Source organism: Triturus cristatus, chromosome 3_1, assembly GCF_964204655.1.
Source record: "Triturus cristatus chromosome 3_1, aTriCri1.1, whole genome shotgun sequence".
NCBI lineage: Eukaryota > Metazoa > Chordata > Amphibia > Caudata > Salamandridae > Triturus > Triturus cristatus.
In genome coordinates this window covers 231,487,118-231,513,563 of record NC_140583.1, presented here as the reverse complement: position 1 = coordinate 231,513,563, position 26,446 = coordinate 231,487,118, and the positions used below count along the sequence as shown (strand labels likewise).

The following is a 26,446-nucleotide window of genomic DNA, read 5'->3' as shown; positions in this document are numbered from 1 at the left end:
GAGCCTTTTTCCACTCATCGGCTAGCTCTATCAGCACATTGTTTTCCCTTTACCCGTTTGATATCAGAACAGTACAAGCTCAGAATATATAGGGCACGCACTTCTCGTAAGGTTGTCAGAGAGACGGTATTCACTCGTAGGGTGTTATCTCTTTGGTGCAATTTGCTCTCCAGTTCCCTATGTAACTCTCTGTACTCCTATTGAGTGGGCCAAACAATATCCCTGTACTACTACCTTAAATGCCTCCCACTCCACCAGCACTGTTGAAGCTGTGTTCGCATTTGTCTGAAAGTAGGTGTCAATAAAGGTGCAGAGAGATTCCCGGAAATGGGCGTCCTCGAGCATGGAGGAGCTGAGTTTCCACAAGTGATAGGGAGGATGGTCCCCAGTGGATCATCAGTAATGGAATATGATCCGAGAGTGCGTCCCAGATACTCGGTGTGCGTAATTGAGCTACTAAGACAAGTAGAGCATAGGAAGACATCAAGCAGTGTATGTAGCTGATGATGGGGGGAGTAAAAGGAGTAGCCTGTATTATCTGCGTGTTGTGTTCCCCAAATATCAGATAGTCCCCAGCGATTCCACCAATCCCAGAATCCCGCCGCAGTATGGTGGGCCTGGGCTCCAAGCAAGGGTGGGAGTGAATGGTCCAAAATGGTGTCTGATGCACATTTAAAATCCCCTCCCAGTATCATTACTTAATGGTCAAGATGGCTATATGGGTCGATAGGTCATGGAGGATAGTCACCTGATCTTGAATGGGTGTATAGATACTACAGGGAGTTACATCTTTGCCATATAGTTTCCCACTAACCAACACATATCTACCCTCTTGATCTTTCAGTATGTGTGCTGGCTCAAAAGGGACTCCCACCCTCACCCAGATTAACACCCCCTCGGCATGTGCAGAGTTGGGGGTCGCGAAAAATTGCCCCCTCCACCTTCTGCAAAGACTATCCACTCCCCCCCCCTCATCCCTCCCGGCTGGAGGTGTCTCTCTTGCAGCAGAGCAATCGGTATACCTCAGCATCTCAAAAACCTATGAACATTGTGCCTCTTCACCATCGAACAAATCCCCCTTATGTTCCATGTCAAAAGTTTCAATGTATTACGTGTGGATGCCATGGTAAAATATATTCAGTCAGGTCATACCCCCCTCGCCCCATTCCCAAGCAGTGCTTACATTGCCACCCCATCTAAAATGATAAACCAAACCATGAAAAACCCATAAACAACTCCTCCCCGATCCCAGAGCAGTCTGACAACGGCCATATGCCCAAACTGTGGGCAAAACATCAGTCACCGTACGAGGAACCACACCCTGCTAGGGGTTGATCCTAATGGGTGTGGGGGGAAAGGGGCGGGAAGCTGGACCCTTGATCAGCAATTTCTCATTTAAGCCATGCTGGCCCAGCCCGATCCAAAGCATTGACAAACTACTGCACAAAATTTTCAAAGCACCTCCTAGCATGGGGGGAGAGACAATGTGCTGACATACGTTAATGTTTTGTCATATGATGTAGTCCGCTGTCCCTGGGGTAACTGTTGGGAAAATTACACTATCTCTGCGGAAGGGATCTGAGTCTGAGCCCCCTGTCCTCTTCCTCGGATTGGAGTCGACTTCCGATGCAGCTCCAGCTGACTGCATAATCTCGGCCACGGGCTAAAGCGCCGCTGCCCTCTCTTGCTCAGTTTGTGACATAATCTGCTTCTTCGGTGGGCCCTTCTTGAGTCGTCTCCTTGATCTCTTCTGCAGTCTTGGGGCTCACCCAAGGACTCTGCCCTAGGGAGTGGTCTCCCAGATTTATGGGCCCCCAGCCATTGCCATGCCATCGTGGGGTTCTCGCAAAAATGAGTCTTCCTATCCAATACTATGCGCAGGCAGGTAACATCAAGGAGTACCTCAGGCCTTCCTCCCATAGGGCCTTCTTGACCTCGAGAAAGGAGGTTTGCCTCCGTCGCGTTTCAATAGTGTAGTCAGGGAATATAGAAACATTACAGTTGTTTACGACAGTCGGGACTTCAGTCCTGGTCTTTTGCAGCAGCACATCCCTGTCCCAGTAGTGTAGAAGCCGGCCCACATCCAGTCACAGGGGGTGCCAGCACCCGGTGTGCCCTCTCAAGGTTATAGAAGGGAGACAGCCCCTCCGGTGCGATGACTGAGCCTAACCAACGTTCAAGGAACGCCACCATATCTCTGCCTTCTGTCCCTTTGGGCAGGCCCACCGCCCTGATGGTATTTCTCCGGTTACAGCTTTCTACATCCTCAGCCTTATGTTCCAAAGTGCAGACCCTGTCAGTGAGCTTTGCAACCTGGAGAGTTGGTGTCTGCTGCACAGGGTGGAGATCTGCAATCGAGGACAGCTGTTTTGACCCGCTCGGTCAGCTGCTGGTGCTCTGCCTGGGGCAGACCCAACCCCACCAACACTGTGCTAATGTCTTGATGTAGTGTCGCTTTAGTGTAAACAATAGCTTCTAATATTTTAGTTAACTGCAGTTGTACTGGGTCTACACCGGGCAGTTCATCAGTTTTCCCATGGTTTGGATCTGCTGCGCTGCTGTCTTATTCTGGCATCACCCCCACCGCCTTTGCTTCGACTTTGCCCATCATGACCACAGGGATAGGCTAGTTGGGGCAGGCGAGGTGCTGCTCCCGTGTTTCTTCTTGGAGGGAGCGATTCCAGGACTGGGGGTCAAGAGTATGTAGGTAGTGCTAGAGTCACTCCTGCAGGCCTGAATCTCAGCAATACTGTGGGGCAAACAATCCCCTGGCCCTCGACCAGGGTCAAGGTCTTTGCCTTTGTCGATGTCTTCTCAGGAAGAGGCAGCGCCACGAGGCAACTCGTACAGGTCCATCGCGCAGGGCAGGAAAAATTCTCCTGAGTCTCAACACTAGCGGTGTCTCCGCCCCAAGTTTGCCAGTTCTATGCTATAGTCTATTGCCGGGGGGGGGACCCACTATCGGTTAAATATGTGGTTCCAGATATTTGCCAAGTTTTGGAGACTGGGGGAGTTACAGAAGGTGGTCAGGTACTCCAAAAGGGGAAAAGCCCTCCCCCTTTCCTCTCTTCCCACTGGGCCCCGAGCTGGGCAACAGGTATATCCTGCTATCCAGGGCACTCCAACTCAAGGTACTTCCCTTGCCACTGGAGCACTCAGATAAGGCACACGTGGCGTAGGGTACTTCCCTCAAAAGCTCCCCATGTCTGACTTCAGGCCTGCTGAAACTGGGCCTACCACCTTCCCCGGTCCTCTCAAAGTCGGGGCTCCTGAGCTGTACTTACTGCCAATGCTCGTGGTAGGCTCCGATTGCTTTCGGAGTATGGGACACCTCCACGCACCCCTCTAGTTTCTCAGGTCGGGTCTGCATGGTGTCAGGCAGCTCATTCAAATCTCCCCGGGTCCTTTCTCTCTTCACCCCTAGTCCTGCTGGAGCTTGGCAAACCACTTGCCCAGGGCTGCTCTCTATCAGTCCTGCTCTGTGCTTCCCGCCGGTCCTCGAATTAGACCCTAAGTGCCTCCAGCATGAGGGCTGCCACCATTCTCTGTTCGCCGCTCACCTTGAGCCAGAGGTGCAACCAGAGCCAAATTTCGGGCTGGGGGAGTGGGGCTATTAAACATTTCGGGGAGGGTGGGGGCTTATTCTTCCAGCAATATGCAGAGTGGAGATGCAGGGAATCTAAGAAGGGGTTAAAACACAACAAAGCCTCGTTAGCAAGTAAATGGTCTTTTAAAGACCTGTGAAGTACTCTGGTGCGGCTGTGTGTGCACCCGGGAAGCTGTCTCAGCCGGGCTGACACACAAGACGAGGGGGGATTGGGAGGATGAAACCCTTTGAGCCCAAAGAGCGTTGTGTGCCTGCCTTGAGCTATAGCCGGCTCTTTCCTGTGTCAGCGCTGGTGCAAGACACCACCCCCAGGTTACATCAAATCAATTGGCCGGTCCTGCAGGGCACACACACACTCTGTCGCAGGGTCCTGGCTTCACGATGAGTCAGCAGTGCACAGCCCTGACCGTGACATCCACCAGTTCGAGGCCGCCAGGTAAATCTCCTCCGGTTCCTGCGACAGTGGATTAGTCTGGACCCGGGCTGGGGAAGGTAGAGCCGGACCCGATGGGGGCCCGGGTAGAACGCCGGCTGGCGGTGGGAGCCCTCCCTACCCCCTAATTAAAATCTTGGCTAGGCCGGGGGGGGGGGGGCAGGATTGGCCCACAAACAAAGGAGGGCTCCCCCACCCCCCAATCAGGGGGCGAGCAAGTAAGGAAAGGAGGGAGTTAAGAGGGGTCAACAGCCCAAAAAGGCACAATTCAACCTTCCTCCTGGTGAGTGAAGAAGAGAAGCCCACCCACCCACACCTAAGAATACGGGCATCACAGCAGTAGGGGGTGGAAAGGGTAGCGGAGCAAACACGAGGAAGCTAGTAGAGAACGAAATTACTAGAAGATAGACGGATGGCTCTCAGTGTCTTTGGGATGCCTCACGGCAGGGGCACTGAAGGAGCCATGGGGCGGCGTGCCGCCAGAGAGAGAATAGAGGTGACACTCCCGCAGGACATTTGGGATGCCTAACGGCAGGGGTGCAGAGGGAGAAGATGGCAAGGACCCAGCCTCAGAAAAATAGAGTAGATACTCAAGTAAGGTCCTTGGGATGCCAAACGGCAGGGACTCCTGGGAGAAGGGAGGGCTCACAAAAGGGTACAGGGCAAGCGGGACGGCACTTGCAGCCCGGGCAGGTCCAAATGGACACCCTCCAAATCGGTAGCAAGTTGAAGCCTAGACCCGTGAATCGAAACGCAGAGATGGGGGTCCCCTCCCTCCGCCCCCAGGAAATTGAAGAGGTTGGGTCCAGGATACAAATAGAGAATTTGCAATGAGCAATAGAGGAAAGTTAAACCTGGACATTGAAGGACTATGCTATGACCATATGAAATGTGAAGATTTCATGTAAAATGAGTTGGTTTTGAAAATGAACTGCGACCTTTTCAGGCACCAAAGAAGTGGTCAAGTGGTGATTTAAGGGAAAGCGCGCAGTTGATGCTAAAAAGCATGGGGGAGCGGGGAGGGAGTACTCGCCGTCTGGAAGGGGTTTGGCTTCACTCTGTCTATCGGAGTCCTTCCAACTCCACAGCTCGTAAAGCCCCAGCCAACTTCTTAGCGGTGCTCTAGTCCGGGCCTTGGAGCTTCGTTTCTCGGGGCTCCGGCCCTCCCGCAGTCCTCCAGAGACCCCTCACGCAACACTTGCCTCCTCCGGTGCAAGGGCCGATTCCATTACAGTTAACAGAGTCGCCTGTCGAATGTTTTACACGATTTTGATCAGGCTGGCACGGAGCAGCTAGCTCACGCGCCGCCATAGCGAGCAGCCAAGCCACGCCCCCTCCTTAGTTGGTGTATTAACCTTTAGAATTCATGTAGGGATCTAAGGAAATACTAAAAACTCCGGTGAAAGTTTTTTCTTAGTTATGGCTCTTGTCTAAATATTTCTGTAGATGTTTTTGTAATAAAAACAGGAAAGATTGGATGCACTTTAATGTTCTGCTCAATCTGCACACTCTTGTCTGAGATCCTTCTCCCATGGTACATCTTAATTTAGTCCTTGTACAAACTCTTTTGGTTTATGGCACCTTGCCGCATGGAACTGCTGACCTTGGAAACTGATTTCTTCTTACTCAGTAAGTAGGATTGTGACCTTCAAACTCTTTATTTAAAATATATGTATTTTATTTTGTAAAAGGCTAAGTGACACAGAACAATTCCATCTATTTTCCCAATTGTTTCATTTAAATGTAATGTAAATACATGAAATATTCTGCTGGTCTTTCATAAACACACTATTTCTGAGCTGTGAAAATTCGACAAAACCAGGAGATTTCCGTGGTTTATAAACTAGATTCTGAAACGATTACTTATTTTAGACAGTTTAATAATGCTTTAATTGCCTCAAGCGGCTTTATCTTAGGCAGAAGTGCAATGAAGGCCACTATTGGCGGGTATGTAGTCTTGTCAAAGCCGACAACACAAGGTGTGTACATCTTCCAAGAATTATAGATAGTACTCCCAGCTAAGACAGCAAGTGTAACTTTTCAAAGGCATGTATCAATTGCAGAGGTTTTACATTTTTCTTAAAAGATGCAGTCACCGGCTATACCAACTTATTCCAAGATGAGGAACTAGAAAGCATTGAGCTGTATTTTAAGAAACAAGCCCGCATGCACAGTTCCCACTGAGTTCATTTTATCGTGAGGCATTATCGCACTTAATCAGAATTCTCTCACATTTTTGGTGGACTTTTTTCTTCAAATCAAAGGGCTGGCGATGGGCTCTTCCTTTCCTACAGACCTAGCAAAATCTTATACGTCTGAGTATCAAAAAAGAGGCTGAGCCACTGGAAGAGCTCGCCTCTGTCAGTCAATGTGCAGATTACATAGTTGATGTACAATTTTCAAAATATGATTTTTTTCTTTAAAAGCACTTTTGTTTTGCTGTCATTTGTTAATCATTAGTATTTTTAGGTGTGGTATTATGGGAAGATGAATGTTTTATATGAATTAACATATATAAACCAGTCTGCTGTCAAGTTTTTAATTGGATTGAAAAAAATCCTAATTTTCAGAATATTAATTTAGAATATTGTATGAATACAGTATATATGCCAAACACTAAGCCTATTCATTTCCTGGCGTTAGGGGGTCTTTTGTGTTTACACTAGCTTTTGTTGATGTACATTTTATTTAGGCATGGTCATTTGTGAAGCTTGTAGGTAGAATGAAAATGGTAGACCAAATGAACTCCTTTTCAAAGAAAGTTAGGAAGTGTTCATTTTTAATACTTAATAGTGGTGTGAGAAAGGCATGTTAACGACTCTCCAGTATGAAACTGCTTGCAAACTTGTCAAGCAAAACAACTTCTACTGTTTATTTGACTTTGAACTTTGTCACAATTAATCATTTGTTAAAGGCCTATAAGTACAGTTCGTTGACAACTCGGTGTTAAAAAAAAAAAGTTCTTCCGTTATGCAAGAGTGTCCCGCATCAGAGCAAAATGGGAGTTTTCAATATCTAGATCTGTTGCGAACGTTTTAACTAATTACCTTGTGCCATTTTGGTTGTTAAGTTTCAATGAATCTAGGTGGTAGAAGTTGCATCCTCTTCCAGATGGATGCCTGTGTTTAACAAACGATTTTGATTATAAATCTGAACTCTCCTTGATTCCCAGTAAAGAGCTCAAGTTGTTGGCATAGCCTATTGTTTCTGGTGACCGCTTCTTACTATTCCGTATAATATTGCATACTCCCCCCTTCTCTTTAGAATGTGTACCTTCTAGTGTCACTAGATATGCATAATGTAAGATTCCTATGATATAAAGTATACCAAAAGGAAACCTGCAGGGCTCTTGAGTTCATGGGGACTACAGCATATTGTTGACAGGCTGTTTATGTCCCGTGCTAGATGCCAGAGCATTTGCAATTTTCATGTAGATGAAAGATTTTTTCAGAGCGGTCTTAGACCTCTGTAACCTCGACTAATTAATAGTTGATAAATAATGTCTCTAAAACATTCTTTCATGTCCCTGCTGGATGTTTGTGTAATCAGTGCTTAATATGCGCTGCTCTGCTCGGACAGGACAGTCTGCCACATGTTTGCACTGTTTGCCTAAATAAAAATGAGACTGCAGTAGTTGTTTATAAATTAAATAAACATTTAAAAGGACTAATACGTGAATTTAATATAGGATGCTCTATTCGGTTCCTGCCACCATATTACCCATTGTCCATCCGCTGTTGTGTGGAACTTTTTTTTTGGTCGTTTTCGCTGGCTGCACGCATTGATAAAGCTGTGTTACATTACTGATCTTTTTATTGTGATGCCACTGAGGAGTATCCATTTGATCTCACTCTACATTTTATGTGGGCTTAAGTTCTTGAACTAGATTTTATGACTTTGTTTTAGTGTGCCTGCACGAGCCTGTGTGAAGATCTCACGTCACTCTCTCTCCCCATTGTGGAAGAACTGGACAACACTGTCATCTACTGGTTATTATGATAATTGAATATAAAAATTGCTCTTGCATACATTTTCTCTTCAGGTTTAATGTTGTTTGGGTACTGAACCAAGTACCGGTAGTCAACTCTGATATCAAGTAGGATATCTTTGTTTTTAGGTTTCGCCTGCACAAACAGCTTATTAATAATCGTATAGGAGAAACCTAATGCATTTACCAGTGCTTGTTTCCTACTCCTTTTGGCCTTTTCTCCTCCTTCATTTCTTTCTGCAATCTTCATGGCCTGCATTACCTGTTCCGGGTAGTCATATAGCGAGGCAATGACATACCCCATTTGCCCATTGCCTGTGTCTATTTCTCATTATCATTGTGTAGCAGAGCAGTTTTCCTCTAGCTTCTTCGTGCCCACCCTTACTGCTGACTTAGTTTTCTACTTGACATGTAGGCATTCTGCCCCCTGAAAGTCAGCTCATAAGTAAACTCAAAGTCGATAAGTGGCATGGTAGTATTCCTTCTCCAAAGATCTGTATATAATCGGCTAGTTCATCTTCAATGCCAAATAACAAGAAATGTTATTTTTAATGCTTTTTTAACCGAAGCTGTGGCTTCTCCCTGTTGTGATCTGCATCAATCCCCAAAATGCATGACATCTGGGTAACCCGGTTTACTTGTTATACACCGAAATTCTACTCGAAACCTTTATGTGAAAATAATCTCCTTTGTTTAAAAGAAAAGACAGAGAATGTGTTTATGACCATATGCATTACATAAAAAATGTTTTTAAAACTGCAACACAAAATAAGCATAAAGCAAAGTAGGGTGATTTTCATTGAAATAGTTTGCAGTTATGCACAGAACATCTGAAGGGTCCCACTCCATGTACAGGTTGCACAGGACAAGGCGTGTGGCCATGGTGCCTCGTTTTCTTATTTTGTGGAGAGGGAGGGTTTGAGAGAGTGCCGAACAGATATGACATTATTTTAAGTGTTTACTTCTAGCCTGTCATACTGTGTCCAAGTACAACCATCCACGAGGCTCCTCATGCTCATCAGTATCCATGAAATTCTTTATTTCACTCAGTATGCACAAGACTGCTCAACATACACCTCATGCTGAGCACCATCCGTGACACACCTCTCGAATTAATATGCAAGGGAAACGTTGTAAAATTTCATATGGCACTGGTGCCTAAAGAGAGGAAGAAGGGAAGGGAAGGTGAGGATTACAGACGCAGATAAATACGATTGTAATAGCAGAGCATCTGAAATCCATTAAAGTCCAATGTTGAAGGTAGTCAAGAGACTGGGGAGCTTCAGGAGGTTGTGATTAACACTCGTGATAATCGGGGTGCTAGAGAGCCCAGCAGCAAGATAGTCTCTGCTTAGCAAGGCTCTCCCTGCTCCATAATTCTGCAATGATCTGCGGTGCAAGAGTGCCATCAGTTGTCTAATGGGCTTGAAGCCTTGCCCCTACCCACGAAGAAGCAGGAGATGCCACTGGTTTGGTGAAAGGCAGTTGTGGGAGTCAGATGTGATTCAGCTGGCCCTGGCCTGCCTTGCGGCCTACCCTGACTCCTCCCCCTGCTGTGGCGAGATTCCTGATGGAGGCTGGGCCCGGCGCTGCTGCGGTCTACGGCCCGCACCTTACCTGGCAAGTAGCCCCCTCATGGATTGTCTCTGTGGTCTCTCTCCCTGGGGGGGGGGGGGGGGGGGGGGCGGCAGGGGGAGGTGCAGATAAACATCGCAGATATAGGGGGCTTGCATCTCTGCATCACGACACCGTAGGCCTACCGCGCCTTAAGAGAGGATGTACAACCTTGACGTTCGGCCTGCCTAGACGAGACTTTACCCCCTTACCGATGGGCACTAAAATAAGGTGGGGGGCTTGGCTGCTGGGGTCAGGGCGAATGCCGGAGGCCTGCGGAGCATCTGCTGCTGTGCTTTACCCATGGACAGTTACTGTTTGCTAATGGCAGACTTATCGGTTGTACCAATGCTTGTTGACCTTGCTGTTCCCACTGCATACTTATTTCACTTGTTGACCCTTCACCATCCTTAGTCCCGACTATTGTAATGCTCTTCTACTCTATGCTGTGACCTACCTAGCACACATTTGCATCACCTTCCAATACCAACTTCTGTGTCTGTTGTCTGCTTCACATTAAATTTTTATATTTTAGTAATATTTGTGTTTTAAAGTGTTATGGTGCAGTGAAACGAATCTATGGAGTATTAAGTGTAAAACATTACGAATACAAAAATGAATGATTGTTCCTTAATTTGCCAATAAGCAGCTAGCAATTCATATTTAGTTAGCTGAAATAATTAACTCGCAATAATTGAGTTATCCATTCTGATATATAAATGTTCATGGATTTAATCAACTGACCTGAAAAAGATCAGTACGGAAGAGTGTGTGTGTGAGGGGAGAAGAAACACGTAAATACTGTTTGAATCAGAATAATTGAGATATCTATAGAATATAGTCTTTGCACTTTTAAATGAACAGATAAACTTGAATACTGTTTGGAAGAACGATTAATTGTAAAAACGGGGAGGAGAGGTTGGAGCTATTGGTGGACAAAAAGGGATGCTCTCTGTGGAACTCCTGACCCGGCATGCTTGACCGCATTGGCTGTTGATGCACTGTTGGGAGATAGCAGAGGACTCCATGTGGGCCAGAGTACATTGAGCTAGTTGGGTGGGGGTGATTCCTCCGCAGGGATGATGGGGTATGCTTTATTAGGTATTGATATTATTGTTATTCTTTTGTCTGTTTGCTCTCTTTCCATATTATACTTGGGGAGAACTGATGCTAGTTCCAGAGTGATCAGTCTGATAATGTCCGTTTAAGAATGGGTACCTTTATCATTGACATTAGTTATGCCAACTAGACCTGTTGGTTGCAAACTATGGGGTTGCTGTCGGGTGACTCACAAGTAACCTGTTCAATGTCGGAAGCGTTGAAATCTAAATTAGCATACTTTTTTTCAGTTCAAAGAATTTTATTGAAAAGAAATTGAAATGACTGAACACAATATGCAAAATAAGTTCTACAACTGCACATTCCAAGCTCATCATATACAGAATAAAAGCATCGGAGTAATAACGTAAAGTTGAAACAGTAAAATACAGAACACTTGAATTATATATGCCATTGAGATAAATAGACAAAACTTATGGAACAATTAGGGAGTCTAGAGTGGTTTAAGAACCTCCTGTTGAGAAGGGTTTGGTAGCGAACATCGTTTAGCACTTGTATCAATAAACATTGTGACAGGCGACCATAGATCAATGCGTTTTGCAGCCAAACATGGGGTAAATACAAAAGCAGTATCTAACCTGTGATTATGGCAGACAGTATACCACCAAGCCCTATAAGAAATTTTCGCTGAGTCTTTCCAATTGGCAGTAATTTGTTGAAAGGCCACCACTAATAATAAGTCAATAATCTTGACATTGGAAGGCGCACCAACCCAGATAGGAGAAAGGCTACCTAAATAAATATGAGTAAAGGAAACTTGGTGTTGTGAATTAGGTTAATTTGAGCCCAAACCTGTTGCCAGAAGCTATGTACTTGTGAACAATTGAACAACATGTGAAAAAAGTCAGCGTTGGGAGAGGAACATGTCCAACACATATCTGGGGTAGATGGGAAGTGTTTAGAGAGGGTAACAGGTGTAAATAACAGTCTATTGTAGACAAAGAATAATGTTTGGGTAATATTTGCTGCTCGTGAGGCCTTACGTAATTTAATCCATATGCCTTTCCATAGTGATAAAGGCCAACATGTGTTGAAGTCTCGTTCCCATGCTACTTCAATTTTTGTCTTCTGTCTGTCAGTGTCATTGCCCTGTAAGTATCTGTAAACAGTAGACGCCTTGGGTATGGTCAATAACAAGGTCTGAAGCCTGGTAGAGGGTTCTGAGCCATTAGAAGTGTCTTGTAAGGTGGGGAAATGTGAAAGAGATTCCAGCACACTGCTTTTGAGTAAGTTATACTTATTGATAAAGGAGGCCGGTAAATTGAATAATATCATGAGGCTATCAAAAGATATGAGTTGTGATTCTGAAAATAATTGATAAATCCAAACTAAGCCTCTCTGTCTCCAAGTCTTCCAATAGAAAGGTTTATTATTAATCAACAAGTTTTTATTATGCCAAATAGTTGAATTTAAAAATAAATCTTTAGAATCCTGAGGAGAATGTGAGCGCAAAGCAAGCACTTTGGAAGTGTGCTTTATTATAGGAGTAGAAATAGATTGTGGTTTACGGGAGAAGTAGAGATATTCACAAAAGGAATAAGGAGCTAAAAAGAGTCGTTCCGTTGAGGTCCAAAGAGGACAGTCATCTGTGGAGTCAAGCAACCATAGAGAGGCCCAACGCACCAAGAAAGCTTTCTGATAAGCCTGGAAATCGGGGAAATTGACTCCTCCTTCTGATTTGGGGCGAATTAATTTTAGCAAAGACATTCTGGGCTTTTTATTACTCCACAAAAAAGAGGATAAAATGGAATTAACTTTTAAAAATAATTTAGAAGCAATTGGGACCGGAATGTTCGAAATAGTAAACAAGACTATAGGTGATAACATCATCTTGATGGTATCTAAGCGACCCCACCAAGACAGATATAGAGGATGCCATTTAGAAGTCAAATCTGAAATCTTCTGAATGCACCTATTCATGCATAAGGTTACCGTTTCTGAAATTGAAGGTGTAAAATGTAGGCCCAAGTATTTAATGTTATTCGGATTCCAATTAAAACGGGAAGCTTGAAATTCTGAACTAACAGTATACTTTGTCAAAGGCAAAATCTCGCACTTATCATTGTTTAACTTATATCCAGAAATAAAAGAATACGATTTCACCTCTGCTAAGAAAGCAGGAACTGATTCTTCTGGTTTGGAAATAAAGAGTAAAATATCATCAGCGTATGCTGCAAGTTTAATGTGGACATTCGGGAATTGAAACCCAAAAATATTAGGATTTTGACGCAGTTTGGATAAAAATGGGTCGAGAGCTAAATTAAAGAGGAAAGGCGAAAGAGGACAGCCTTGACGTACTCCTCTGTCTAAGTTAAAAAAAGGGGAGATTAAGCCATTAGCGCAAATTGCTGCGCGAGGATTAGAATAGAGAAAGTAAATTTATGAAATTGGTGCCAAATCCAAACCATTTTAGAGTATAGAATAAATATTTCCATTCGACTCTATCAAAAGCCTTTTCGGCGTCTAGTGCTATTGCCGCCAAAGAGTGATTAAGATGGGATGATTTGGATAGGATATCAAAAAAGAGTTGTGTGTTATCAGTAATGACTCGACCCTTGACGAAGCCAGATTGTTCTTTCCATAATAAATTTAGTAAATGGGGGTCAAGGCTTATGGAAAGGATTTTACAAAAAAATTTATAATCAATATTAACAAGTGAAATAGGTCTATAGTTTTTGCAATATCTGGAATCTTTACTTTCTTTTGGAATAAGACAAATGTGAGCCTCAGAAAAGGAGTCCGAGCAATTATTGGAAGAAGAAAAAAAACGAATAAGTGAGTGTAACTGGGGAATTAAAAGCTGAGAAAAGTGGGTAGAAAATTCGACAGTGAAGCCATCCGGGCCGGGATTTTATTTTCTTTGAGATTTTGAAAAGCAGTAAAAAGTTCCTGTTGGGAGAGATCAGACTCTAAGCGGGATAAATCCGGAAGAGTGTCCTGAGACTTCTGGATATTAGAAAAGAACTGCGACAACGAATGATCCGAAGGTTGAGTTTCCGAAGAATATAAGGATTTATAGAGGAGAGAAAATTTGTTCAGGATTTAGACGTCTTTAAACTATAAAATTGAATGTTCATCAAAGACAGTCAATATTCAATTTATTTTGGCGAATCAAGCATCAAGTATTTTATGTTGAGATATAGTATGAACAAAGGACGTCTGCGTTTTATTGGGGGTGAAAGGCACTTTGGAGTTCCTATCTATAAAAGGGTCTAAATCTTGGTTTCAATCTCCAACCATAATAAAATTATCCTCAATGCAATTGGATATTCGTGAGGCCAAAGTATTCCAAAAAGAGGTATCACCCCCCCTTTGGTGCGTATACATTAAGAAGAGAGAAGGGAACACCTTTTAGTGATAATTTAACAATAAGCCATCTCCCTCTGACATCCATTTCTTGCGACAATAATGTAACTGGAAGAGACTTGCGACATAATATCCCAACACCATTTCGTTTGCCGTCCCCAGGAGAAAAATAAGCTTCACCCACCCAACCTCTTTTTAATTTCAAAGACTCCCTATCCGTAAGATGTGTTTCTTGTAAGAAAACCATGTCAGCGTTTAACTTAGCTGAATGTGCTAAAACCCTCTGTCTTTTAATAGGAGAATTTATTCCCCTAATGTTCCACGTAACCAACTTAAGCGACATAACAGATTGAAACAGAGTATAGATAACCTCTTAAAACAACAGTTCTAATCACAACAATATGATAAGCAACATCAAAAGAATTCAAGTTTATGATGCTAAAATCCAAATCCATGTAAAGACATTGGGGATTGTTAAAGGAGAAAAGAGATAATAAGAAGAATAAAGTGAGCCTAGAATAATGGGAATTATAGAAAGTATACAAGCAAGGGAAAGAAAAGAGAGCGAGAACAGTCATATGAGAGTGAATTGGTACAGAAATAGGATGGTGAAGGAAAAAGATAAAGAAGTGTGTTACCAAGCATAGAACGAAAGACAGAAGAAAAGACATACCAACACAAAACATACCTACGAAAAGAAGACTCAGGGAGAGACGTGAGGAGGGGATGGAACCACATGGGATAGGCAGCGCGACTGGGGTCAGCTAAACGGGGGATCCAGGAGAAAACATGTTATGGGAATGAAAAATCTGTAAGGGCGAGGGATAATAAGGGTTAGAACCAATATTAAAACAGCAATTGAGCTAAAGTTTGAAACAATCAAAAACAGAAACAACGTTAAAATGCTGAGGAACTTGACTAAACAAATCAGCAACATGTAATCTTATAGAAACAAAGGACAGCAAATAGAAGGGAAGGCAAAAAAAGATACAATGAACAAGAGAACAGTAAACAGCGAAAACGGAACAATTCCAATATAACAACCAAAAATCAAGGCAAGAGAACACTAAGAGATGTGGTTCAGGTAATCTAAGGAAATGGCTTCTAGATGAGATTCCACACAGGATAAACCAAAACCTGAATAAAAATGGGAGAGATACATAAAAAACCAACATTGAGTAAATAAGGAAACATCGGGAAGGTTAAACATGTAATCCAGAAGGGATCAGAAAATATATAACATCAGGAAGTACATAAAGTCAAGAAGTATCCGAAGGAGAAGGTCGTTGAGTATCCATAGCATTTGGGTTGCATGAGTTAATAAAGCTCTGTAGCCTTACTGGATCATCGTATGTTGTGATTTTACCACAGACAACACCAATAACAGATCCGTGTACTCCAGGAAGTATATAATTACTCCTCTTGGTCGTTGTGAAGGCGACATGTTGGAGGAAGGACGGCCTAATCTGTGCGCTCTTTGAATATTTAAATTTGTACCCTCAGCTAGGTGTAACACCTTGGGAAGGAAAGACGCAAAGAAGGTGAGGGGGTTGGACCCCCCAACCCCCTCCTCCAGACCATAAATACGCAGATTATTCCTCCTGCTGCGATTTTCAAGGTCCTCAATCTGCTTCTGGAGCGTCAAAACTTGAGACTGAAGCTGGGAAACATTCGCAGTCGTATCCTTAAAGGTGGAAATACTCTGTTCAACTACAGCGACTTGTGTGTCGAGTTGAGACCAGTTGTGTGTGAGGGTTTGTAGTTTAGAATTGGTTTCCTCCATAAAGGGTCAGAGGGCTCTAATCTCGTCCAACAGCATCTCCATGGAGACCGGAGAAGCTGACTTAGGAGGAGAGGGGGAATTGTGCTTTAAGCGCTTAGTAAGCGACTTCCCAGGTGGCGTAGGTTGGGGATCCATGTCGGCCGCAAGAGAACTAGGCGGCAGCTGCAGAGAATCTTCTAGTTTAGAGTAAGCAGTGAAAATCTTAGAATTTTTGTTAAAGACGTGCTTTTGTTTCGTCTTTATAGGTGCAGCACCCTTCGTTCTGCCCATAAAAAAAACACCAATATAGCCCAAAGGCAAAAATAGGCAAAAAAAGATCACTGCGAAGTAAAGTTATAGACAGTGAAAGAGGTGGTGTGAGTAACAGTCAAATGTTCAAATGCACAGGCAAAATAAACAGGTTCACTGCTATGGTAATATTGGTCAAGACACAAAAGAGAAAAGTCAATGTGGCTCAAGCAGTGTTGATTAGTGCTGCAGCGAAGGGAACAAAATAATGCCTAAAGTTTCAATAGGCTGAGGTAAATGCATCATAGGAGATCATGGGAGCACACAAAATGGCCGTCAAAAATGCTTTCAGTCAAGAGGGCTTAAAGAATCAGCGTCTTGTTAAAAAGAGAGACTCCATACTCTATGCAGTAAAATGCTGTAACAGGAAACATGCCCAAAAATTATTCACACAAGTGAGGCAACATTAGGAAGAGCCTCGCGAGGAATATATTGGAAACTGCCGGTCGGGCAAATCAAAATGGCGGCCGCAGCTCCGTGTTCTCACAGAACAAACTCACTTGTAAAATAAATACGTTTGTTGGTGAAGGTGAGCCTCGGCAGAATACTCGCGGTAATCCGCGCATGTTCCAACGTCTAATGCGCGTCTTCGTTTCGCCTGTTACATCGATGGACCGCGGAAACTCGTAGATCCTCCGAAGCGCTTCACTCCAGCGCTGCCATACGCCGCGGGCGTCAAGCCACGCCATTAAATTAACATACTTAAAATCAAAGGTTTGAGGATATTTGGCAAATCTATTAATGCAAGATGAATGCGGACAAGGTCACTTTGAGATTGAAATTCAGTGAACATTTATAATCCTTTCATTATGAAAAAACTGTATGGAAAGAAAATTGAGTGATCTGCGTGGAAGTCTCTACTTCTTTCTAGAGTTGAAATCTTTTTATTATGGATGTGAGTGTATTTGTTAATTGTTTATTCTAAAATGGTCACCCTTGCTAGTTGAGAGAGTTCAATCAACACCTGTCTACATCTATTTCATGCTTTGTTCTAAGATTAAATGTATTGTGCTTTCTTTCAAAATCAAAAGATTACTATATTTGGCTGTCCCTAAACACTTGTTTTGAAATCAATTAGTTCTATGATTATAGCAGAGACGAGTGCCATGCTGCCTGATTTACTGTTCGAGATGTTAATAAACTGTTTAATTGTATTTTACTATCAAAAGTTAAAATTACGTTATTTCTTTTCAAGGTAAAACTTCCACCGATGATGGAAATAATAACTTCAGAACAGCTTATGGAGTATCTAGGTGAGTAGAAGTGTAAGCATTTACCTCTTACTTAAACATTTTTTTTTTAGTTTACGGAGACCTCCTTCTCAAGGGTGAATTTGGTAATATGTCATAACATGCAGTTTCAGCTGTTTCGTGTTCTTCTGTGAAGACTTAAGCTTGACAAGAGACCATTACGTATGTGCTTCCAGCCTGATAATAGGTATATTTGTGCATGCTTGGTTCCCTTACAGGGCCGTATTGCCTACTTTAGCTATCTTTTTCCACCATTCATGTGAGCTCCCTTGAGTTTCTCTGCTTGCCTCTCTACACTGTTCTTATGTTTTCTACTTCCGAAAGAGAATGAAAACATAAGCACGTTTACTGTGCGATAGCTTCTGATTGGAAAAAAGATTCAGATCTTTACTTGGAATATTTTTTTTATCAGGCCCTCTCCTACACAGATTGACCCGTCGGGCAGAGCCAAAAATGCTGTTTTCAATACACAAATGTGAGTCATTTTCTTCTCTCGCCACGAGCCTATTTTAGTTTCATCGTGGGCTGCGTTAGTACTAGCAGTTTAGCCCTCCTGGTCAGTTGGTTTGTGGAAAGGTTACTGGTGCCAAGGACCTCGTGACAAACACACCACAGACAATCCCAACCTAGGTCTTTTCTCTCCTTGTCTACAAAATGTTGCCAACTCAGTTCACCTGCTGCTGCTGGCAGCTCAGTGCTGAGCATTCACCCCCTGCTAGCTGCTTAACTGCTCTCTGGTTCAACTACATTCTAGACCCGTTATGATCACTGCAGCTAGACTGAGGGGGAAGGACAGCAGAAGCTGGAACAGAGTATCAGGGATGAACTTGGCAGAGTGCGTGTGTGTTTGTGCGTGAATGTCCGATTCTGTGTCTGCCTTTCTGTCGCACTTAGTACATCTGGATTCCAGTAACAACTTGAAGTCATGGGACTAGTGCACCCATAAGCATCCAAAGGTGATCTGGAAGGTGATGTTCTTAATCATCAAGCATGAATAGAGGTTGCAGCCAAAGCACAAGTCCCTCTTCATACCGTGGTTTGGTCTCCGTCCTGGTTACGAAACCGCTCCCATGGGTGTGGTACTTCTTCCGAGTCCCCACGTAAGTCCAAGTACAAACACAAACTTAAAAAGACTGTACGGTTTCACACGATCTTCAGCGTAAATGGCAATCTCGCCTCTCAATTTCCTTTTCCGATACTGAATGGGATTTGATTCTAGAGCATTTAAACAAGGGAGCCCGTGAATCAAGGCTCAAATTTTGTCTTTTCAAAATACTGCATGATTGGCATTGGTCTCCAGTCAAATTACACAAAGCTGGTCTTCTCTCTCATTCTAACTGCTGGAGATGTGCCAATTCAGGTTGTGATATTACTCATATCATTTGTGAATGTCCTAGTATCCAATCTTATTGGACTTACATTGGTACTACTTTGAATTCCACTATGCCCCTAAAATTGCCACTCACACCAACTAACATTCTCTTGCATGATTTACGTCACTCCCCAAAGCTCTCAAAACCACAACTCCGTCTTTTTCATACCTCACTTGCTACTGCCAAAATATGTTACTGCGTCATTGGAAATCATCTTTACCTCCCTCGCGGGAAGATTGGTTGGTGGCAATGATGCAAACAGCCTCCCATGAACGCACGATTTATAATCTTCAGGACCAAGCTGACATTTTTCTCCGAATTTGGTCTCCATTTCTTAAATCAAATGCTGCTGAACCCCCTGCTTCCACTTTTACCCAAGCACATTAATCAGCTTTTACCCTCTCTTGTCCTTTGTTTATTTCTTTTCTTTGCCTTCTCTATCCTTTGCTTCATCCGTTGATGAGTTCTTCTGTCTCTATCTAATTACTTTTTCTTTGCTCTATTTATGTATATTTTCTGCACTTTTATTTTCTAGGTCTCCCCCCCCCCCCCCCCCTTTTCTTTTCCTTATAGGTTATTTCTTTATTATGTATCATTCTATGTTTTGATCTAATTGTTACTTCAACTAGTATTTATTTAAATGCATATTTATATCGTATTTATTCATCAGTACCCTTTTGCACTGTTTCTCTCAACATGGATTTATTTTCTCTTTATTTATTGTTGTTTATGCTCTGATGTATTCGTCTTATAAAACTCAATAAAAAATTTCAACACAAAAAAAAGACTGTACGGTGCTTGACTAAGTTTGATTGCTCCAGTTGTAAAGAGAAGGCTTGGGGGTATTAAGAGGAACTTCACACTCGTTTGAACTCCCTGGCTTCTGAACCAATCCCTCAGTTGATTCCGGTGCACCCCATGTTCCCCAGGTCATGGTAGACTATTCCGACACGGCATGCTACGAATTTGTGGTGTAATACCAGCCCCCTCTTAGGGGGTCTGTGGGTCCTAAGTAGCGACAGATGTCTCCATTTTGGTTACTCTCAGTGGGTCATCTCCTAATACGGTCTGCCCACCCTGAGACCCTGCTCTGTCTGTTTCATTTCAGTTACTGTCTTCAACTCTAGCTCTAAGATCTACGCCAGTTCCTGCTGCGCTAACCTCAGTCGCCGACCCAGCACTGATACATATGTCAGATCCCAAACCGACCTTAGTCTGAGCCCAACCTATGTATCACTTCGAGATTACAAAAGCGCCACTGGTTTTGATGCAGTGTGATTCTAGCCTGATGCCTGTACTGCTATTCAGCTACCAGCAAAGGCTCCATTCTGTTTTTGGCACTGACTGACCCTGTGTGGAATTCAGGTAGAGTCTCTCAGGATACTGATGATGAAGAGGCAGGAGATGCTCTGCTCCCTACTCATTATACTGATAATGCATTTCACCTAGATGTACAAAATGCCAACAGAGCTTAACTCACCACATTGGCCCCCAACGAAAGAAAGTGCTTTGTTTGCGTAGGTGATGAGGAAGGCAGCTGAGTTACTAGAACTGCTTTTGCCCTCCATTGACACAAAGTCAAATGTTCTCACCGAGATTCTTCAGCCAAGGCCTATGACCTTTGAGCCTTTATTGCCTTGTAATGAGGCCCTTACCAACAGGTTAATGTCTATATGGTAAAAACCCTGTTCTTACTCACCAGTCAGTGGACCAGTAGTCTGTGGCAGCATAGACCAGCTGCTTAGGACTCGTATTCCTTCGACTAAGCACCCTACACATTTAAGCCTCATTATGCAGCTTAACCCTAACTCTTTACTGACTAATCCCACATAGAGGGAATCTAAACGGATTGACACATTTGGCAAGAGAATATTTTCATCTGTGAATCATAATATGCTTGCTAGGCTGATACACACATGTTTGGAACATGGCCAGCAAAATATTGCCAGTGGTCCAATAAGATCTCGGAGCTGCTATGGCAACAACAATACTTGATAAACAGGATGCATCAAAGTTTTTGATTTATGCCTGCTTGGACACTACAGAGTGCTTTTGCAGTGCTGTTGATACCGTCTTGGAGGTCTACTGTATTTTCAGGCGATCCATTGATCTCCATAATAGACATGCCTTTTAATGGGCCCAGGCTTTTTCTGGAAAAGACATACTCCGCTTCAGAGAGATTCACAAAGCTGAGAACATCAACACACTATCCTTAAGACTCATGACACCCATTAAATAGTTTCCCCACCAGTTGTGTAAGCTCTAAAAAGATGCTCGTGAGTGGTAACCAGACGCAAAGAAAAGCGATTTTCTGGATATGATCCTGATGTTTTGGGATCAGTCCTGGGTTTCATTGAGGATGGTTGTGATACTTCCTGGTCTTTTGCATCTTGTATCCTCCCTTTCCCTTGTGCCATATGGCATATGAAGGAACTCAAGTAGAACCTCAGTTCCCAGTGGGCCCAACATTAATGCCAATTCTCCAACCTCTTCCTGATTTAGCAGGAGATGTCTTGGGATTTACAGTGGTGGTTGACTGTGACAGATCACTTTCCCTCCCTTACCCAAAGCTCATGGTGGTGGCAAATGCATTGTTGCTGGGTTTTGGACAAGGTCCTAAGGTTTTTGTGGGAATCGGGCCTCTGCCTTCATGTGGAAAGCTGGCTCCAAAACCTTTTCCTGAAGATACAGACGATCCAGTTAGTTACCAAAATGTTCCTACCATCAATTAATGGAAGACTGGTATAAGTCCTCGCAGAGAGTGCTACGATATGGTGGTACTGCAACAAACAGGGAGGAGTGGGGTCCTAGGCCATGTTCCAAGAAGCCTTATATCTCTGGTAGTAGCTGTAATAACAAAATGTTCTTTCTGATTGCCAACCACCTAGCAGGTTCCTTGAATGGCAGAGCATACAAATTGAGTAGGTGTTGTCTGGCAGACCACAAGTGGTGTCCCGACCCTGAGGTGCCTTCATTCATTGAGAAGAGCCCTGGTTTGATCTATTCAACATGCCAAGAAGGTGCAGTGTCAGCAGTTTTGCGCACTGCAGTTTCCTCGAAGGCTTTCGCTAGGGGATGTATTCAGCCTGGACTGGTTCACAGGATCTTTTCACTCGTTCCCACAGCTTCTGTCTTGAGTAGTCAAGAAGATCAGGAACTACAAGACCCAAGTGATCTTGATTGTCCTAGACTGGGCGAGGAGTGTGTGGTAACTGGAGTTCTGAACCTGAGCATCTGCCCTTCAGTCAGACTTCCACCTCATAAGCGCCTCCTGACTCAGTAACAGGACATCGGTCTGCATCTGAGTATTCAAAACATGCACCTCCATGCAGGGCTTTTCAGTTGTGACAGCAAAAGGTTACTTTTCTGTTTGCCAGTACAGCCATCTTTGTTCAAATCCGTGGTTGAGATGCGTTTTACAAAAGGTTTAACAAATGTTTTCCCCCAAGCTTTTTTTGATGATTTAGTGGGACTACAACCCAGTCTTGGCATTCTTGAAATGCATGTCGTTCAAGACTGTGCGCTCTTGCTCCTTCAGACTATTCACAATAGAACATTTTATTCCTCATTGCCATTATGTCAGTGCACCCTATTAGCGAATTGCAGATAATATTCTGGAGGTAGGATCACTTTGCCTGCTCGTCTTTTTCAGGACTTTTTTTTTATTTAAGCCCCCTCCACAGACGCTGCACCTTACGGAGGTACTGCTTGGGTATCCATTCAAACAGTGAGGAATCACTGGATATAAGTGTCCATCAGAAGAACAAGTTACTTACCGTTGGTAACGCATTTTCTGGTAGATACTCAATGTAACATCCGATTCATCACTTCCCCCTTTCCTCCCTGTTCTGTTGAGTGTTCTCTTTGAAAAGGTCCGAAGTTAGGAATTAGCAAACTGTCACCAATAATTAATCTACACTCCACGTCTGAAGGCACGTAAAGGTTGAAGAATTTGCAGGTTGATAGAGTAACCACCAGAAAGAACGATACCGAAGGTAAGTTACTTGTTTGTTTGGATGTCGATGATAGGATGTGGGTTTCTGGTACCATTGTATGGGCTTATAAGCAGACCTATTTAAAAAATTCACATTGAACTTAGAAAAGCAATGGACATGTAAGGGAGTGCCAGGATTTTTCATTGGCTTTGCAGTACAGAGTTCATAAAAGGGAGTGAAGTGCTGACAAGATGTTGAGCGGGCCATAATGCTACCTCGTAGTCAGTATAAATTGTTGATCGCTAAAATATGCATGATATTGGAACTCCAAATGGCATAGCGCAACTATTATTTATTGTTTTAAACAAACTTTATTGAGATTTCCTTGTCGGCATAGATATACATTGTGTTAAATTTCGTTACACAATACTTCCCATCGGGGTTGATGTTACAAGCATATATTGCAGAGTCATGCAAAATGAAGTGTAGTATACATGGCGTTAGCCCTCCCTTAGTCAATTATTATCTAAAGAATTATAATATTATGTACATATATATTTGACTAACAGATTTTTAGCACTAGAAAAACTTTTTAAGCACTGATTATTTTGCAGTGGATGACTCTGACATAGGACTTTATGAACTTTCCTTAGATTTGAATCATGCCTTATTGGAAAGCACATTTGGATCGGAGTTAAACAGTAAAGTGAATAGGATAAACATTGTTTGGAGGTGGTGGAAATAAAAAGTCAATCAACTATATGGGATATATTTTCCATGAAAAATGTAAAAGACGTAGACTTGGACAATCATTGTAGATGACTATAAAGTCTTTTGAGTAAGGATGTTGAGTTAAAGAGGTGAGCCCAATCTTAGGGTGAGACATCGAACAGCAGGAACAAGATGAGACTAGAGAATAGCGATGGGCCTCTCATACAGTCAAACCTTTTTCACTGTTCCTATTTCAAGGAGGAGTTCAATCTACGATCCAGAAGAAACTTAATTGGTGCAAAACAGCAGAGTACCAGATAGTAGCAGTAGCTGCTCGATCAGCCAGTCTCTAACTGGGATAAACAATAAAGCTAGCATTTGAACAAATTATAATAACTGTTTTAATAACGTCCCCTTACCTGTGTATTCCATGATGTCCGAAGGCAGCATCATGGAAAAACGCTGGAAAAAGGCAACAGGCCTGTAGTCCATCAATCAGAAGAAGTTGGATGTCAAAACTCTCAGAAAATTAAATGTCTGCTTGTCCTTGAAAAGCTGACTCTATGCTAGGGGCATTTACAACTATTTTGGCCAAAGATTAAAAAAAAGAGGATGACTGCTAAATATTGTCAAATTTGTTTACAAAATATGTTCCCATCCTTCCCCACTTTATATACTACCAGAGACGCCCAAACTGCTACACTTGAAACAACTTATTCAGGAGGTGAAAATTCTCCTTGAGAAAATAGCTCGTGAGAAAGTCCTCCGGTTGCAAAGGAAATAACTTGTTACTCCTTGGTTCTGAAGAAAGGTCAGTCTCTGGTTTCATACCATCCTGGACATAACATATGCCAACAAGTGGGTCAAGAGGGAGAAATTCTCAATGTTGGCTCTTAATTAAAAAAAAAAAGAAAATCTTGCGTTCACAGAGGACTTCTGAGATTCAGTGGCATCGGTAAGCCTAAAAGATGCCTATTTTCACATCACCATCTGTAAGACTCATTGAATGTTTCACCACTTTTTAATTGGACCCACTCACTACCAATTGTGTGTCCTCCGCTTCAGTCTGAAGTCAGCCCTGAAGGTTTTTCCCAACTGTATGAAAGTGGTAGCAGCAGCGTTGTAGAAGGCAGGAATATTTTTTTAACCATACTTTGGTAATTGGCTCGGAAAAGCGAAGTTGACATCAAAACATCAACATGACATGGTATATCCTGGCTCTTCTCTGCAGCCTGAGGCTTCAGATCAACTTATCTAAGTCAAGTCTACAAGCTGGTGGGGAATGGCGGATCCTTACATTCAAAGATTGACTCTTGGACTTTTTTTGTTTCAGAGAAGCTGAGAAGAATCAATTCTCTTGGGCAGCATGGCTTCATGCATTTTTCTACTTCCCTGTGCAAGGGTGCATATGCATCCACTACAAGAATGCCTAGAATATTCATGGTGTCAGAAAATGGTCCATGGGGTTGAATTATGGTGCAAGAGAGGGAACATTTTTAAAGGAGTCCTGTTTCAAAATTCTTCAACCACAGTCTCCGTTGTCTGAGACATGGGAGATCTATATCCAAAGGAGTGTACCACTAAAACATTCTTGAAATTAGGACGGTTCATTTGGCTTTGAAGTCCTTCCTCCCATCAATATTTGTGTAGACGTTATTAATTCAGACAGATTATAAGACTACCATGCAGTATATCAACAGGCAGGTGGGAAGACAAACTAGATCTAATTTCCTGTCAAGCGAAACACGGTTTATCTGGCACTGGGCCCTGGCGAGGAACATTTTCTTTGATGCAATAGACCTCCCAGGCTCATAGCAAAGGAAAGCAAACCGGAATATGTGCCAGACAATGGCATGCTTCAAAACATCTTTCAAAGGTGTCATACTCCTGAACTTGATTTATTCACTAAAGGAAAAAAGAAAAATGCCATGCCTTTGTGTGTAAATCCTCTTCTGCCCCGATCCTAAACTCTTTGCACTGTTTATCCATCAGGAAAACTAATCTTTAAGATAGGCTGTCTTGCACACAAGGCACTAAATATGAATACTCCATCTTACCTGCAAAACAGGCTCAGACAGCATAATCCAACCAGACTGTTAAGATCGAAAGACAAAACCTTTTTGTAAATTCCGCAGATTCGCACTGCCAGATATGGCGAGAGGGCCTTTTCCTAAGTCGCCCCCATCCACTGGCATAAACTACCTCTACATATATATGCTCTGAGTTTGGAAAGTAAAAAAAAACTTTTAAAACCATGGCTATTCTACTCGATGGTTTCAGCTCAGCTTTCTGCTTGCCCACATTTTAAGCCTAGCGCTGGAATATTCTTTCGAGGATGATTCATTTGTGCGCGATATCAAATAACATGCATGCATACATTTGTGTCCTGGTTATCAGGGCCCAGGCCTAAGTCTAATGGCATTTCCTGTTTTATAATCTTTTCCATATAAATTTGCCTGTGTTTTTTCCCTTTGCTTTGCTGCCCATATTAATACCATAATGATTGAGTGCAAAATGAAGATGATCTACGTAGTCCCGAACCAGTCGAGGTGATGGTGGTACCCGATCTACTTCACCTTTTGGTTTGTCACAAGAGACTCCCGCTCAAACCGCTTCTGCTTTCCAGAATGGTAGCCAACATTTTCCTTCCTAGCATGCCCTTGCCGAACTTCGCTAGCTAGCTCCTGAGTGCGAACAATATGGCCACTTGAATCTTCCAGGTGTCTGTATGAAGATATTTAAGGAAACAAAATAACTTGATACTCTCATGCCTTTAAATAGAAGAGGTTTTGCACATGGTTCCCTCAGAAGCAGGGGTAGTAGAACTTATCAGGTAGAAAGCATATTATCTTCTTAGCAAAACCTGGCTTCAGTTTTCTTCTACAAAAGTGTAATTGGCTTCCATGAATGGTATTCGGAAAAGCCCCTCAGATATCCTTTTTCATCACTGCAGTGGATTTCCTTGTGGGCGTTAAGGAATGTTTTCATCCTGTTAGGAAACCTTCCCGTCTTTGGGAACTCTCAATTTCCTTTTCAAAC

The 26,446-nt window shown here is 43.0% G+C and overlaps 1 protein-coding gene across 1 annotated transcript in view; it reads left to right on the top strand.

Annotated features, from left to right (window-relative positions):
- The window catches only part of MINDY2 (MINDY lysine 48 deubiquitinase 2), a 522,239-nt gene that overhangs the window by 102,130 nt on the left and 393,663 nt on the right, over positions 1 to 26,446 (top strand). Inside the window, exon 2 of the mRNA XM_085643751.1 lies at positions 17,334 to 17,391. Coding sequence (XP_085499877.1) covers positions 17,334 to 17,391 — 58 coding nt within the window. The remainder of the gene's footprint in view (positions 1 to 17,333; positions 17,392 to 26,446) is intronic.